Raw genomic sequence first — 16,079 nt, forward strand, 5'->3', positions numbered from 1 at the left:
AAGCAACATAACTTAAGTCTTTATGCTACTAAAACAAGTCTCATATATTCTGGCCACCTTGAGTTTATATACAAAGGAACATAGCCTCTTCCATTACTGAAGCAGATCCCTCCTTTTCTTCATATTGTTACTACTATAATGCAAAAACCACTTCAGAAAAAAAAAAACAAACAAAAAACAACAAAAACCAGACATTAAAAACAAAAAGAACAGGTAAAAACTCCTCTACAGTGGGCTTACTGTACTACCTAAAATAATCTACAAAATATTTACAGAAAAATCATCCTCTTTCTGCAAATACTATTAAAAAATTACACAAATTGATTTACTAACTTTGTGAAAATATGAAACCTGTTGTACAAAGTGCCTGTGCTGCCTTCCTGTTTAAACAGCACTAGAATAGGATGCAGCTTTTGTCAAAGTGATATTGGATTGAGCATACTCTGGAGCTCTAATATACCCTTAAGAAAGAATCTTCTACAGCCATAACTTAAAATGTAGACCTAGTGAAAACAAAGGAAAAATGTGTGCAATGTAACTACCTTTACTAAAACATAGCTTTGGAGCAAGATGAAAAATCTTGGATGACCATCAAACCCATCTTCTGATCACAGAATTTTTCATAAACCAACACAATCTCTAATTCATCAGATGGGGGAAAACAAAAAAGAATAGAACAATTACAGTTAAAATAGATTATTTTATTTTTAAAAGGTCTGAAAAACCAAGTGATTTCCTCTGACTTCAAAGTGCATTAATAATTCAGAAAATTTATTTGTGAACTTAAGACTGCCAGATACCAAAGTCTCATGAAGTTCACCCATTTTATATTCCTGCAATCTACAAATTACTGTTGGCAGAACATTCCACATCTATGAAGTACCAACTGTCAAGCCCATATATGTAATTTCTATAGGTGGTCTCAATCTGTCACAAAAGGACTGAAATGTTAATATACTTACAGTTCCACCCATGTGAGGTGGCAGATACTCTCCACTGATGTACTCCTGCACATCACTCTTGTTTGTGAACTTTAACATGCTTATTGCATCTGGGCCGAGCCAACCCTTCACAATTTTAAAAGCAGCTTTAAACAAACAAACAAAAACAAGAGGTACACATAAGTTGTCAGGAAAGTCTTTTTTTTTTTTTTTTCCCTGCAGTGTATTGATAAACCAATGGAACACAAATGAGCTATGTCCCGTAAGATATGGCAGGACCTGCTGTGGAAGTGTCTATTATAAAGGAGATACATAGCACAAGGAAAAAGAATATTTTCTCTGTAAATAGTACTATAGGTATACACTTTTCTATAGATGACTGCAGAGAGACCACAGACTCTCATGGAAAGAGAAAATTTGATTTAACTAATAACAATGTTTTTGTCTTAGAATTTAGACAAGGAAGTACTGCAGAAGTAATAGCAGTTGTATTTCCCAGTCTGAATGAGAAAGGTTGGGAAAGATATATAGGTAGACTCTTCTTAAGGGAAAAATGTTTTGCTGGTTTAAAGGTCACTTGCTTAGATCTACTGAGTATCTTTAAAGACCATAGTTATTTCAGCAATAGTAAAACATGAATATACCAAAAAATATAAAGGCAGCATAAAAATAGGTACTATATTGTAACTAAAGATTATTATTGAAGTACACACATCAAAATGTGTAACCAGTGTCAGGCACCTATCTTAAATTGTGTATTCTAGCTTTTGGCTGGTTTAAGTGTCCATTTGTTGTTGATGGTATTCCTAAATCATGAACAGATTTAGCTTTGAAAGGCTTTCAGTTGGACACATTCAAGCAATAGACTATTTATCAAGCTCTCCCAGGCTTTAAGGATAACAGGACAAATACAGACTCCATTAAAAGTATGATCCAAAATAAAACATTGTAAGGAAAGACAAGGAGTATGCAATGTACAAACTGGCAGATTTAAAGATGCATGCTTAAATTCCACCATTCAGCTGTATCTATACAGAGCAGAAAAATGCTTCCTATTTATGCTACTGATCTTAAGAAGTTATCATCATGATCTAAAAACAAAAAAAAAAAGCCAAACTAAAACCCTCAAACTAGACAACTCACCGTTCATTATCCATGGCATTTCAAAGATCACAATCTTTGCTGAAAAGACAAGAGGAGGAAAGAATCTGAATATCAAGTGTTACACATTTTTCTGTGTAAGAGGAAGCACAGCAATAATGGTAACATAAAAAGCAAATACTCACTTTTAGAAACCTCCAATTCATTTCCTTGCAGAAACTATTTTGTTGAATTATTTTTAACAGGTATAAACCTGTTTCTTTTACTATGTAAAGACATTAGCTGTTTGCTTGAAAAACAGTCATTGAAATTTTAAGTTACATAGCATTTATATACTTCTGTGATGCCACTTTTCTGACACACAGTTACTAATAAGTAATTGCCCCCAAATAAGGTGAAGAAAGGTAAGATCTCAGCTTAACCTAGAAAAGCAACTACTGAATGGAAAACAACGTTTAACAGGTATACTTAGCACCTGTTCTTCCTGAAGAAGCAAACTGAAAGTGTCTTTGTAAATCTGCATTTTTTTCCAAGCTTTCTATGTTTTAGGAGATCAGTCTGAAAACTCAGTACTTTGACACAGAAATGTCCCTAAATTTTCCTCTGGAATGTCAAAAAACCAAAGGCAAGTTCAATATTACATTTTAAGTTTTATATATGATCAAAGTTTTAAGCTTCAATCAGCAAGCTGAATCTAATCAGAGCTTAAAGAGCTGCTGTGAAGATTTTTAATATTCACAGACATTTTCACCTAAAATTTCTAACTCATGTAAGATAAGCTGGCAAAAACTATTCAGTGCTCCCCATCCATAAAAAAACAGAAGGCAAATATGCAGGTTTTTCCAGATGTGCACAACAAACATGCCTTAATCTTGTTCAAAGTAAGTAAATTATAGCTCCCTAAAATTTTCTATAGCCATTAGTTTTTTGTGTCCTGAAGATTCCTAAAGGATACAAGCCATCAGGCAAGTCTGCAAATATTCTAAGCAAGTAGCAAAGAGTAAAGGACAAGGACATGTCAATTCAGTTCTATTAAGTGCTCATAAAAATTGCTAATCTGCAAAATATCTCTTAGTTTCTTATTACATGAAATGCCAACTGATTTTTGATGAATGTAAAGTTTACTTACAAAATAAGTTGTGCTGACTCTTAGGAGCACAAAAATATCCTGATCTGTAATGTCTGTTACATGTAGTTAAACTGTAGTCTGAAATCCAACCGTACCTTACGGTCCAAATACCAAATTCACAGAATAAGTCTTTCATTTAATCTCTACAAGCCACATAAAGTACATGAGAAAAGACTTAACTTCTCCCCTATCACCTGTAATATCATGAAATGGTCTTATTACACAAATCTGCAGTGCTTAAGATGTAATATACAATACTTACTGAGGAAGTTTGGGTAATAATCTGTAAAACAGTTGACAATAAACCGAACAAAATCCAAGTCCTAAAATAAGAGCACACAGTAAACACAATAGAAATAAAAGCATTAAAAATACAGGCTTAGTTAAACTACAGCATTTCTTGAATAGCACAAGGTACTTAGCATATTGTAATAATCTATATTAAAATTGTTTGCATACTACAAACAACACCCAAACTCTAATGAAGTGAAAAGCACTGCAGAAACTGCAGCAGGATTGTGGTCAAACTTCACTTTATGATGAAGAAAGATGACAACAGACCTATTACCAATGCAACATTAGGTATCTAAGTTTCAAGAATATTTTTTGCTTTTAGTATTAGGCTGTGGTACACTGCAGAGACATTGTGGGCAGAAGAGGCAGCACTTCAAAGAGCTAGTTGCACAACACCCATTTTCAGGGTGCTTCCATCAAATGAGGCCAGAGAAACAAGCACAACCTAGTCTCCACTGCAAAATCCACGTATAATAGGACTACATGATAAAATGCAAAAAAGGCATTTTATGAAAAAAGAGATACGTTCCCACAGTAAGGTACTTTGGTTAGGTGGGAAGCCTGCTATGAGTACTCATACTTCCCGCAGTCATTCTAACAGAAGTGACCATTACTACTACTTTCAGAAGTAGTACAAAATACATTGCTGATGGAGGATCCAAAGCCTGTCACAACAGCAAAAGTGCTATGAGGATCAGGCTTCTAGACCAATGTAAAACACTACTACACTTGCAGAGAGAAAAATAACACCCTGTAAAAGAGGATTACCCACTACCTGAAAGCTCTATTAGTAGCTTCAGTAATTACAACCTAACTGAAAGTTTGGTATCTTTAGAGGCAGAAGGTAGCCTTTAATAGGATCAATTATCTCAACTAGCTGTAGCTTGTACCAAATGCAGTATATTTCATTTAATAATGTAGACAGCGATATATTTCCAAGCAATTATTAGAGTCTCCTGCACATTTACAAGGATGATGCTCTTTTCTGTTGCCTATCCAAAAGCAGCATTATCATGAATTAGGAGGATAGATCCATTATTTTGACAAAAGTCTGGAATCTGAAGTACAGATTTAAGTAGACCATTCAATAACTGCATCTATTCTAGTTAACTGAACTGGTGCAACAAGGCATGAACTATCCAAACTACCTGGGCTGCATACCTGTGACAAGAACTAAGAAACTACATCCTAAAAGAGCTCAGATATATCAAATACTCTACATGGCTATGAACAGCAAATAAAATACTATTTATATTCTGTTATAAATGAACTAACTGCAAAGCAAGACTATACAAGGGACACTTAGGGACAGGACTTGCCAAGATTATGTCTCTGGATGTCTCAAAGACACTGGAAAGAAGTTGCTTCAGTGTACAGTTCACAAAACCCAGATCAAGCTGCTTTTTCACATCAAAGAAATGACAATCTTTTTTTCTTGTTATATAAAACCATGGCTTCAGTATTATCTTTGGGAGTACAGACAGACAGCTTTCAAAGCACATGGAAGAGTACCAATCCTGCTTTTCAAAACTGAATTACATCATATTTATTTGTCAAAACACCTTAAGAGCTTGTGGCCTTGTTCTGCACAGCTGTGAGATCCTAATGCAACACTAACCATCTTACCTGAAAAAGGCAGAAATAAAGCTTTTTTTGTGCTTATGTACAAAAACATTCCTACCATACCAACAAATAAAGACTAAGCTACTTTTTAAAAAATAAATATTCTATGGAAATAAAAAGATTTTTTACCCTACAGCCTATGAGATTTTTAGTTATTAGATTGAAACTATAAATACATCATGATAGGCAATGTCTCTGTCTTGCAATCTAAAACAATTTAGATTGTGCTCCTGAATGTGGGTCTTAATTTTAGGTTGTCTTAAGTTCAGGATCAGTGAAAATTCAGGAGGTGATACTATTCTTATCTGAGCTACACTGTTCCTCCTCGTTCTTTTTAGTCCAAAAAACCACATACAAATGCATAAAAACATTTTACTAAGCAAAAAGTCTCCTCCACTGAATTAAAAGTTGGAATCTCTTGTTTATGTAAGGTCAAGCTCAGAGGAAACTAGTCTATAGTAAATCTGACAGGTCAGATAAGGAACTAAAAAGGAGGATGAAGCTGTTATTCCTTAAGTATAAACTTAAGTCTGACACATAGGCCTACAATTCAGAAGTCTGTCACATCTGTTGAAATTCAGACACCCTCAATGATTCTCCATCTGTAGACATCAACAAGCATGCAGATTTCTTTACCATTAGTCTTATCAATGTATTAACATGTTTTGTCAGTAAGAGAAAAGATGAATACTGAAAGCAGTGACAACTTGATAAACAGCTCTTTTGCATCCAGCTAACTTTTTTTCACATCAAGATTCAATGGGTGGAGAGAGATGCATACAGAGACTTAAGCAATAAACACAATTTAAATATACAGGGACACCATACACAGCACGGAGGAAGGAGAGGCAGTACTAGGATCAGAACTGGTAACTGAAAATGCTGACTTGTGAGAACAGCTCATGATTCTTACAGATCTCAGACACTGCATCTAAGGGTTTTAATGCTCCACCATTACCCTGTTTTTCCATCTTTCACTTTTGGCTGACTCATCTAAAAAAGATGATAATGAACATGGAGCTGTTGAAGAAATAGCACCAACTATACTTGCAATAAAAGATGGCTCAGACTATTGACTTTTGAGTCTACTCAAGCTCTACTACTGCCATCCATGACAAACCAAGCTGGTGAGCAGCTACTAGGCACTCTGGCTCAGTCAGCAAAGCAAGTTTTCAGTGTGGTACTGTACAAGACTAAGTTTAATACGTAATAAAAGATTTTGCAAACTGCTCATGTAATGGGAAGAAGCCCTACGTATCACTGATGTGGGCAACTGTTGAAGTTATTTAGGCATCAAATACTGCAGAAGGACTCCCCTTTTTCTTGGGATACAGGTTGAACAAATCAGAAAGCAAGCAGAAAAACAAAAATACTTACTATGTGACTGATTCCAGTTTCAGACATGTCAAATACCACTGTTAAGGGCTTTCCATGATCTCTCTTGGCATAATGCTCTAACCAAAAAGCTACCAGTTTCTTTTTATCAAGTTGCTGTTTAGAGTCTTTTACATGATATTTCACTCTGAACCAAACTTGCAAGAAGAAAAAAAAAAAAACACACAAAAACTGAAACAGATCCAAATTAACAGAAAATATTAAGAACATAACTATACACTAAAATGTACTAAATGTACTTCTAAAACGTCCAAATGTACTAAAAAGTACTTCTTATCTAGATTAGTGTAATAATTTCAAATTAAATCACATGGTACTCAGAATATATACAGAACATATCATCCTAAGTACTACTGTGGTTGTGAAATTCATGTTTCTTTTTCTGCTTAGGTTTTTTGCAGGATTGTAGTTGATGCATTTTGTAAAACTATTTATACCTTTCTAAAGTAGAATGAAAAATCTAGAATATGAGCAATATTATATAAATGAAAGTCCAATACCTACCCTTCTGGAATAAGAATTTAGTTAGAGACAAATTTTTCCATAAGAAAGAACATATTTCAAAGTAATAAACTTTATAAGTGTCTGAAACCAAATTACTGATTATACTATGAAGTGATAAAAGAAATACTCTTGGCAACAGTGTGACAAGCAGCCTTCATTCTTGGTACCTCTAGAATTCCAGAATAAGACAAACCCTGAAAATCACTGTAGATATACTCTAATATTTTTCTTCCTGAAACCTGGAAAGTCTTAATAAAACCTGTATTTCTTCACCATATCTTTTACTTCCAATTGCAATTAAAAATATTCTATGATTGGTGTAAAGAAAAAAACCTTTTTTTGAAACATATTTGCTAGATGCTCTAATTTCAGAATTTCAAAAAGATACCCGTATTCAGACAGAGGACTCCTATGAAAGTAACCAATAATTCTTACTGAACTTCTTTATACACTTTAACATGTCTACTTCACCTAACAGAATAGAAAGAGAGCATGTGACTAACCAGGAACTCTAAACTATGAGACAACATGAACTTTCATACCAGTCAGATATTCTGACCCAACTAATGTTCACAGAATAAACATTTTGGGAATGAAAAATTGAGACATCAGTTATGTTTTAGTGACAATAGAATGAGAAATCATTGTTTACCTGACTTACCCATTCTTGTCATGAAAAAAATGTAGTAATTTTCTCAGTCCAAACTAATGCAAGAAAGTAATTTTTTTTGCTTCAACAGGCAAGTTAAAAATTACTTTATAATTAGGATAAAGGCTTATGATTTTCAAAAGCTGCTGATAAAGTTTCCTCATTCCAGTTCTGTGAGCCAGAGATAATCAAAGCTACCAACTTTTCATAATTTTTAGAAAAAATAGTTGCCAGTGGGTACCTACTTTTATTTTAAAACATTTATTTTTCAAAATGGACACTAAAATGCTAGAAACAAAAAATAATACAATAATATTATAATAAAGTCTTATATTCTGTGTAACTTACATAATTTATAGCCCTCTTTATCATATCCATGCAGAAATATAGTACCATTTTCAAACAACCATTTTGGAAGGACAGATTCTGTCAAATCTGCAAAGCCAAATGAGAGAATTTCAGTAATCATAATCATCTTATTTCAACTAAAAGAATTCACTAAAAATGCACAAGTCCAGCAACACCAAAATGTCTTTATAAACCACTTGCCAAGGCCTTTACTAAACTAATGCAAAAGCTTGTTTGAAATCTTTACTATCTTCTTCCTCACATTTTGTAGAATAGGATCTATTTAGGAAGAAATATGAATAAAAAATTCTAAGAAAAAAAAAATGCTGCGTTTCTTTTTGGTCATATCTGCAACCCCTCTTGCTCTATCCTTTAGCTCAGATTGAAGTCCTGTAAGCAGAGTTCACCTTTAAAACATTCTCAGAGCACAAACCTCAGATTTATTCTACCTAGGGTGTCCAGAGCTACAGGGACCAACAGGAGAGCCTTTTTTTTTTCAGGCTGCTTTTTGGTTGTTGTTAGCAAACACGCAAACACAGAACAAGAGACAGCTGCCTGCCTTCCTTTCTTCTTTCCTCTCCACCTTTCAATAGATACATGGAACCACAACCAAACAGTGAGACAGTCACTATAAACAGTGTGGTCTTTTGTGGTTCTTTTTCAAACTCAGTAGAAAAGCTCTTGCTCAGATGCCTGTGGTACTTAAAAAACTTTAAAAGGTTCTTAATGAATAAATCTATGTCAGTTGTAGTTTAATAGGAAAGCAACACAGACCATCAAAATCATTATATAACATAGCTTACCATTAACTGTATACTCTTTCCTCCACCGAAAGCTTTCATCAATCATCTTTAATGTATCATCCACAACATCGTGACGCCAAATCAGGTAATTTTCAACCCACGAATCATCTTGCTGAAGTCTTTCCACATCTCTAGAGTCGTATTTGTCCGATTTATCTAGCAAATAAATTATTGTAAGAATATAGATTTACTACAAAAACATGGAAAGGAGATTTGGCAAGTTTGGATATAAGCATCTACTAGATACATAAGATTTCTTTTGTAGTCTCAGACTTAGGGAGACAAAACATAGCATTAGAAATTTATTAGAAACCTTTATCTACTGTGATATTTAGGAATACTACAAGATTAATCTCTCTAGAAAAATAGTGTGATTTTTATTCAAGTAAAAAACATTAGAAAACAAAAAGGTATGCGTAGGGCAGGTGCAATTTTTCTAAAAACAGGTTCCTCAAACATAAATCAGTATATAGTCTAAGAATCTGAGTACTGATGAGTGTACATATTAAGCCACACTCATTCAAGCCTGAGTTCTCAAACTTACAGGCATCAGCATGTCACACCACAAAATGTCAGAGAACAGATGCTAAAATTACTAGTTTTTACCACACACTGTATATCATTGCATTAAACAAAATTGATTTAAAATTATTACACATTCTACACTTGCCATAAATTGTTACCTAACTGTACACAAACTAGTTGCATCTCTAGAGCAGTACAAAACCCTCAAGCCTCAAATTCTTCTTGTATCAGGTTAGCAACAGGGTAACAGGCTAACACGCTTTTGGAAGGACATTAGATGAAACATGAAATGCTGCTGCTCCTTAATTTATTATTTTTTTTATATTTTTTCCTAATGAACCTAATTTCCTAATGAAGTGGACCTATTTTTATTTTAGGTACGTTTAATCAAGGGCTCAGATTTCACATCAATGCTCTTTATTGTCTGAGAAATCTGCATTATTGGAATTTTTAGTTTTACTGGCCTACATGCAAAGATCTGACATTTTACATGTCTTTCAACATATACTGTTTCCTGTCACAAGTCAATGTAACTGTAGGAATATACCCACTTTAAATGCTCCCATCCACCACAGGTTATAGTTGCACTACCCAAATGCATTTCTCACATCCAACTCCTCACAGACATTTTCTACTCAGTTACTTCTTCATTAGGTTTCTAATATCTCCTTCCCTTGATCCCATCCCACTCCTTTACCTTGGTCCTTAGCCAAACTTTGATCCCATTTACCTTAATCTGAGTCCCCTGCTTGCTTGTGTCTGCCCACAAGCTTCCAATCTGCTAAAACCTGTCTCACTCTTTCAGTTCCTTTTCAGGTCATTTCCATACTTGCACCAGTCAGCTTACTCCCTATAGGTAACACAGCTTAGTCAGAACAAAGTGAACACTCGGCACAAGACTGAAATGCTACTTAACTTCTCTATGACTCTAGGTCAACCACAGAGGGAACAAACTGCAAAGATTCTGGGTGTTAAATTTTGTAGTATCAACTGCTCATTTGCAATTGGATTATTCCCCCTATGATTTATTGTTTGGGCAGTTTTGACTGAAAAATGCTAACAGTACCTAATTACAAGTTAGAATCATAAAAAATTAACCCTGGAGAGGATTTCCTGACTGAGGTCACCTCATTTCTAACTCCTGCTCACAGCAGGACTAACTTCCAAGTTCAAACAAGTAACCAAGTACCTTTTTCAGTCAAGTTTTGAAAACTCAACATGAGAGAAAGACTGCATATCAGCCCTTTCCCTAACATGCATTCCAACACAAGTCTCTTTGAAAGAGACTGCCATGAATAATACCAGCTGGCACATCCACTGTTAGCTAAAGAAAGAAGTACTGGCTTATCTGAGCCATGATAAACTAGCTTTTCTATGCTGTAGATTATTCAATATGGCATATTGGCTATTCAAGCCATTTATAGCTACTCCTAGCCACAGCAAACTAGGGCTTTGCAAGAGGAAAGATTTACTTTAACATCAGGTATTACATGTTTCTAGTGCCTAAGCTACCTTACTTCAACTTGGTTTAGCAATCTCTAACACAGACCAGTTTCCAGCCAAGACTGACTGCAGTTAATGAGCCAAGTATTTCTTCTAAGATCAATCCTATGTATATCCTATTCGTATAAGGGATTTGAGTACTGTGTAATTAAAGAGAAAAATCACACACCACCAGGTAAAAGCATTTCACATTTCTTTCTGAGGCTCTCTTGCCTCTCAGTATCTATTTGAGAGAACTGTTAGAATGACAGAATAGTGCATCTTGCATCAAACAAGAATTTTAAAGTATTCACATATCATTATGAGGAATGTGCCCCAAAACATGTTTCTGGACCTCTAACAATTCTTCCCAAACTCTGAACCTAGATAATAGTTAAAAACTGGAAATTTAAAGTTATGAATTTTTCAAGAAAATTAAATTAAAAAAGAAATGGGGAAAACACTTTATCCAGACTTTCAACATAAATTAAAAGACAGTTTGATTCAGAGATTGGAACAGTTTAAAAAAAAACAACAACCCTCCTCTCTTTATCAACTACATTTGCAACAAGATGACACACAATCAGAATTTACATGCACTAAACCAGGAACAATCAGCCAAATTCTGCCTCCACATGCACTTGAGGGATGCCAATTTGAGGAAAGGAGGCTGAGGAGAGACCTCATCAGTCTCTACAACTACCTGAAAGGTCATTATAGAAAAGTTGGTGCTGGCCTCTTCTCACAGGTAATTAGCAACAGAACAAGAGGGAATGGCTTCAAGTTGCAACAGGGTAGGTTTAGACTGGATATTAGGAAAAAAAAATTAACAGAAAGAGTCAGACACTGGAATAGGCTGCCCAGGGAGGTGGTTGAGTCACCATCTCTGGATGTGTTTAAGTGTCATCTGGATGTGGTGTTGGTGGATATGGTTTAGGGGAGAACTTTGTAGGGTAGGGATGATGGTTGGGCTCAGTGGTCTTTTCCAACCTGAATAGTTCTATGATTTTATGATTCTAAGTCCTACACTAAATTCATCCAGAGAAGGTCAGAATTCACAGCCTGCAAGAATGACTCCTCACTTCAAGAAGAACTCTTACCTAGGAAAGAAGTGTTACAGAACAAGTCAAACACAAAGCTAAGTAGGCAACGCAAGCACATACCTTCAAACAGAGGAAAAAAAAATGGGACAAAGGAACCTAGCAAAGTATGTTGAGTGTCCCAATATACAAACTTCTAGGTTTAACTACTGCCTTCAGTTATTTCATCCAAGAAGTCTCAGGTTTGAAACGGTCATAATTATTCCTCTGACATTGGCTACAAGAAGTAAATCCATTTTAATTGGTTGTTGATGTCTACACACATTAAGTATTATAAGTATGCAGGTATGTGCCTTCGGTTGCTAGATGAGTGAATCAGCAGGACTGAAAACAACTTAACAAGGTCAGTATCCACACAGGGACAGAAATGGAGAAAACAAAATCAGGCATTTCAACAAAATCAAGCAGCAATAAACAAAATATCTGCCTCCACAAGATGTGATAAATTTAAACTTATAGCAAAACTGAACACTCTCAATAAGAATAAAGACTACTTTCAATAGAAAACTCTAGCATTAATATTACATAGCTTTATATAAAAGTATGATTTTTACCCTAACAATGTTTTTCCTATTTTATTGTTCCAGCATTTCTCAGCCCAAAAGACAGTAGTAGGGGGGGAAAAAGACTTTTCAGAGCATTAACAGACATAAGCAAGTATTCAAAACATTACCATAAGAGTCTTCTACAATAGCCATCTCACTGTTTTTTGGAGGATGTCTCTTATGTCTTAAACTTTATTTGGAGTTGGCCAATATGATTAAGTTAGGACCAAAATGTTTCTGTTAAAGAATGCAATTGGGAATTTAATGTTTTAAATGGGAGTGGGATATCTCTTTAAAAATCTTTTTATGAAAATTACGCTTTGCCTAAAGGAGAAGAGGATGCAAATGGGGAGGAGCAGGGAATACAGGCTATAGTAAATGATATATATGCAAAAAGGAAGTGCAGAAAAGACTTGTTGAATGGAAAAATCTACCAAAATTGAATTAAAAGTAATTTCCACTGTAACATTGACATGGAAAGTAGTAGTCCAGAAATAAAAAATTATTTTAAAAAACCTCTAAGGAATAAAAATGCACTGAAGGAGACTTTTTGATAGAAAACACTGTTAGTACCAGTCAGTACCAGAAAATAATCTTTTGTTTTCATTGTTTCTGTCACCACCCTAATCATTTACATCATCAGCACTCACAAAGAATCCAAACAGACACAACAGAAATTAGGCCCCAATACTGCAAGAAACTGTGTGCCTACCAAATCAGACAGTGTTTGCTAGTCTACTGGAAGTCTATTGGATTAACAGAACTTTTCAGTATTGGAAATATGCCTTTTAAACATAAAGACTTTAATTATTAAGGATACATATTTCTCTCAAGAAGCTGTGTTCCAAATATAGCTAGAAAATTAACTGAAGAAAAATAACCACCACCCCAAGATCTCATTTAACATTAAACATTGGCTTGCTGATAAGATCGTACAATGACCAAGATTTCCTTCTAGAACCCCTCCATAACCACATTTGCTGCACAACTTCAGCAAGAAAATTCTCATGCAAACTCAGAGGAAATGAGCCAGTAAGGTTCTCTAACACTGTACGTTCCAAACTGTATCTAACTATTAAAATAAATACTTTATTTAATAACATGAATGAAACAATTGCATCACTCAGAAAACAGACTTCTGACACTTAAAATTGCTGAGCTGAATTTTTCTCATCCTACCTTGAAAATTGTTGAGACCATAGTATATAACTTGGCTGTAACTTTAATGTGAATAATTCCAACACGTATTACATGTAGCAGTTTAATATTAGACTTTTATGAAGATATGTATTTTTTTATATTCTACTTTAATCTAAAACACTGTATTCTGCCAATAAGTCATTTCAACCAAAAAGAAAAAATACCAGGATTTCAAAGGCCCTTTATATCTTCATGTCACAACAAAAATGAGCATTATTGCAAAACCATAGCTTCATTTGCAATCATTAGCAATTCTTCCTGCATGGGGCAGAAAGGGGGGGAACCAGTAACTCTGTGTTCCAAGATAGGGAAGAATCCGTTCATAACACAAACATCAAGTTTCTGGAATCATCAGGAATACTCAAGAGGGAAAACAAAACAGCAGCAGCCCACCTCTGAGAAACAAAACTGCCTGAAAATGTTACTCAAATTTCAATGTTTGCAGCTCACCTGTACATGAAATTAGGTTTGTTCTGCAGAGGCACTCAACTCTATGACCACACTAAACTTTGACAGAAAGTATCAGTTTCTCAGTGTGCCTAGACAGTGCCCTTAGTTTTGAAACCAGACTAAAATTGCTTCATATTAAGTAATCATTTATACCTTTACAACACAGGAAACCTCGTGTTTGGGGGTGTCTGCATACATGCACCTTCACATCCCTTTTCAATTAAGACTTAGCATAAAATAATACATTTTAGAACATACACCATAAAGGCTGAAGGTCAATAAAACTAAACCCGTGTTTTTCACACTTGAATTGGGCATGACAACATTAATCTGCTTGTGGTGTTCCTATGTTCAAGGAAGTGACTTGATGTAAATTCAAAAAATCCTAATCCTATTTTCTTGAAAGGACTAAGAGCCCTAAGCCATGGCCCAAAAATGAGCTTACTGATAAAATGTGTTCAAAATAACGCAAATAGGATTATAGTTTACCTTGAAATATTAAATCATTCTAATGGCTGTAACAACTGGACCAACAGAGGCATCATTACCACTAATTAAACTTGTGCAATTCCAAGACTATAAGGGATACTTAAATTGAAATGGTAACACTCCCTTTCAGCAGCAACTGTCCCAAAGAGGTAATTTTTTATGAGTGTGACTCTGGGATAATAAAATAGAAAGCAAGATGAATCACTATCATAGGAAAATACACACATTAACTGAAAACATTAACAGCTAAAAGAATTTACAATTTAACCTGATCCCTCCACTTGCCTGAGCTTTAAGACTACCAAAATCATCTTTATTCACATAAAAATATCAAATGGTAAAATAACTTTTCAATACGCTATTCTAGTAATTTTGTCATCTTGCCAGAAATACAGGCCATCCCTAACCACGGCCAAACCAGTTTTCTTTAGTAAAGTTAGCAGATCAACCATATGAAACAAAAGTTATATCACCCTGAAGACTCCCAAAGTTTGCAAGAGAAGTGCTACAGTCAATGACAAGTAAATAGAACCATGCAACCCTAATGTAAAAGTGGTAACTAGGTAACCTCAATAATTCTGATCAGGGACATCAAAGCAATGCATGTGCTTGCAGGATTAAGGCTTACATTAGGGAAGATGCACGTAACTCCCAGACTACTGGACTCTCACTGTATTTGCATTAAAAATTGCATAGAAGCATGTTTTTAACAGAAAGCATTTAGACATTAGTCCTAATAAAGTGTAATGCTTACTGCACTTGTTAGCATACTCTACTACTGTATGTTCCTTTACTACGAGCAATGCAAATCAACCATGAAATTAAAGGAAGCTCCCCTAGGCTCACCCTGGCATTCCCTCTCCCCTGGGCTTTCCCAGCAACTCCTGGCCTTCATTTACCAGTTTAAAACCACCTGCACTTACAAATCGAGTTGGACACACAGAATGATTTTAATTAAGGCCAGCACGATTCTGAAGGGCAAGCTACTCTAGAAAAACAACTCCCTGACAAACTGGTGGAGGTCAGAATTCCTTTCGTTCCCACCCCCATGTTTTACGTTCGCAAAGCACCGCGCACAGCAGAGCCGCAGAGCCCCAGACCCCACGCTCCGGCCAACCAAACTAAATTGTGAGTCGAAAGGCCCCAAGACCTTTGCCCTGACACGTCCTGCGGCCCAAGACAGCGACCCAGCACAGAGCACCGACACCCCACACACAACACGTCCTGCTTTGTGCACCGCCCTACCCAGCAGCTTCGGCCGCCTGAAGGAAAGGCAAAGAAACACCCGCTCGGCAGGGAAAGCGGGGAAAGAGAAATCCTCCCAAGGGAACAGCAACATGGGGAAGCCCGCAGCGCTCCGCAGGGAGCCAGCCCGGCGGGCCCCGGCTCAGCCCCACGGGCCCCGCGGCCCAGGCGCTCACCTGGCAGGTAGTCCGCCTTGAAACGCCGCCTCGTCTCGCTGACCAGCGCAGCCCTGCTCTGCCGCTGCTGCTGCTGCGGG

General features: G+C 35.9%; 1 protein-coding gene across 1 annotated transcript in view; it reads right to left on the bottom strand.

Annotated features, from left to right (window-relative positions):
* The window catches only part of MOSPD2 (motile sperm domain containing 2), a 32,658-nt gene extending 16,601 nt beyond the window's left edge, over positions 1-16,057 (bottom strand). Inside the window, exons 1-7 of the mRNA XM_010008559.1 lie at positions 16,000-16,057; positions 8,788-8,943; positions 7,985-8,071; positions 6,466-6,620; positions 3,434-3,494; positions 2,085-2,123; positions 963-1,087 (exon numbers count right to left, since the gene is read on the bottom strand). Of these exons, the coding sequence (XP_010006861.1) occupies positions 963-1,087; positions 2,085-2,123; positions 3,434-3,494; positions 6,466-6,620; positions 7,985-8,071; positions 8,788-8,833 (513 nt within the window). The 5' untranslated portion in view covers positions 8,834-8,943; positions 16,000-16,057. The remainder of the gene's footprint in view (positions 1-962; positions 1,088-2,084; positions 2,124-3,433; positions 3,495-6,465; positions 6,621-7,984; positions 8,072-8,787; positions 8,944-15,999) is intronic.
* Between the last annotated feature and the right edge of the window lie 22 nt (positions 16,058-16,079).

Source organism: Chaetura pelagica, unplaced genomic scaffold (assembly GCF_000747805.2).
Source record: "Chaetura pelagica isolate M959 unplaced genomic scaffold, ChaPel_1.0 scaffold722, whole genome shotgun sequence".
Lineage (NCBI taxonomy): Eukaryota > Metazoa > Chordata > Aves > Apodiformes > Apodidae > Chaetura > Chaetura pelagica.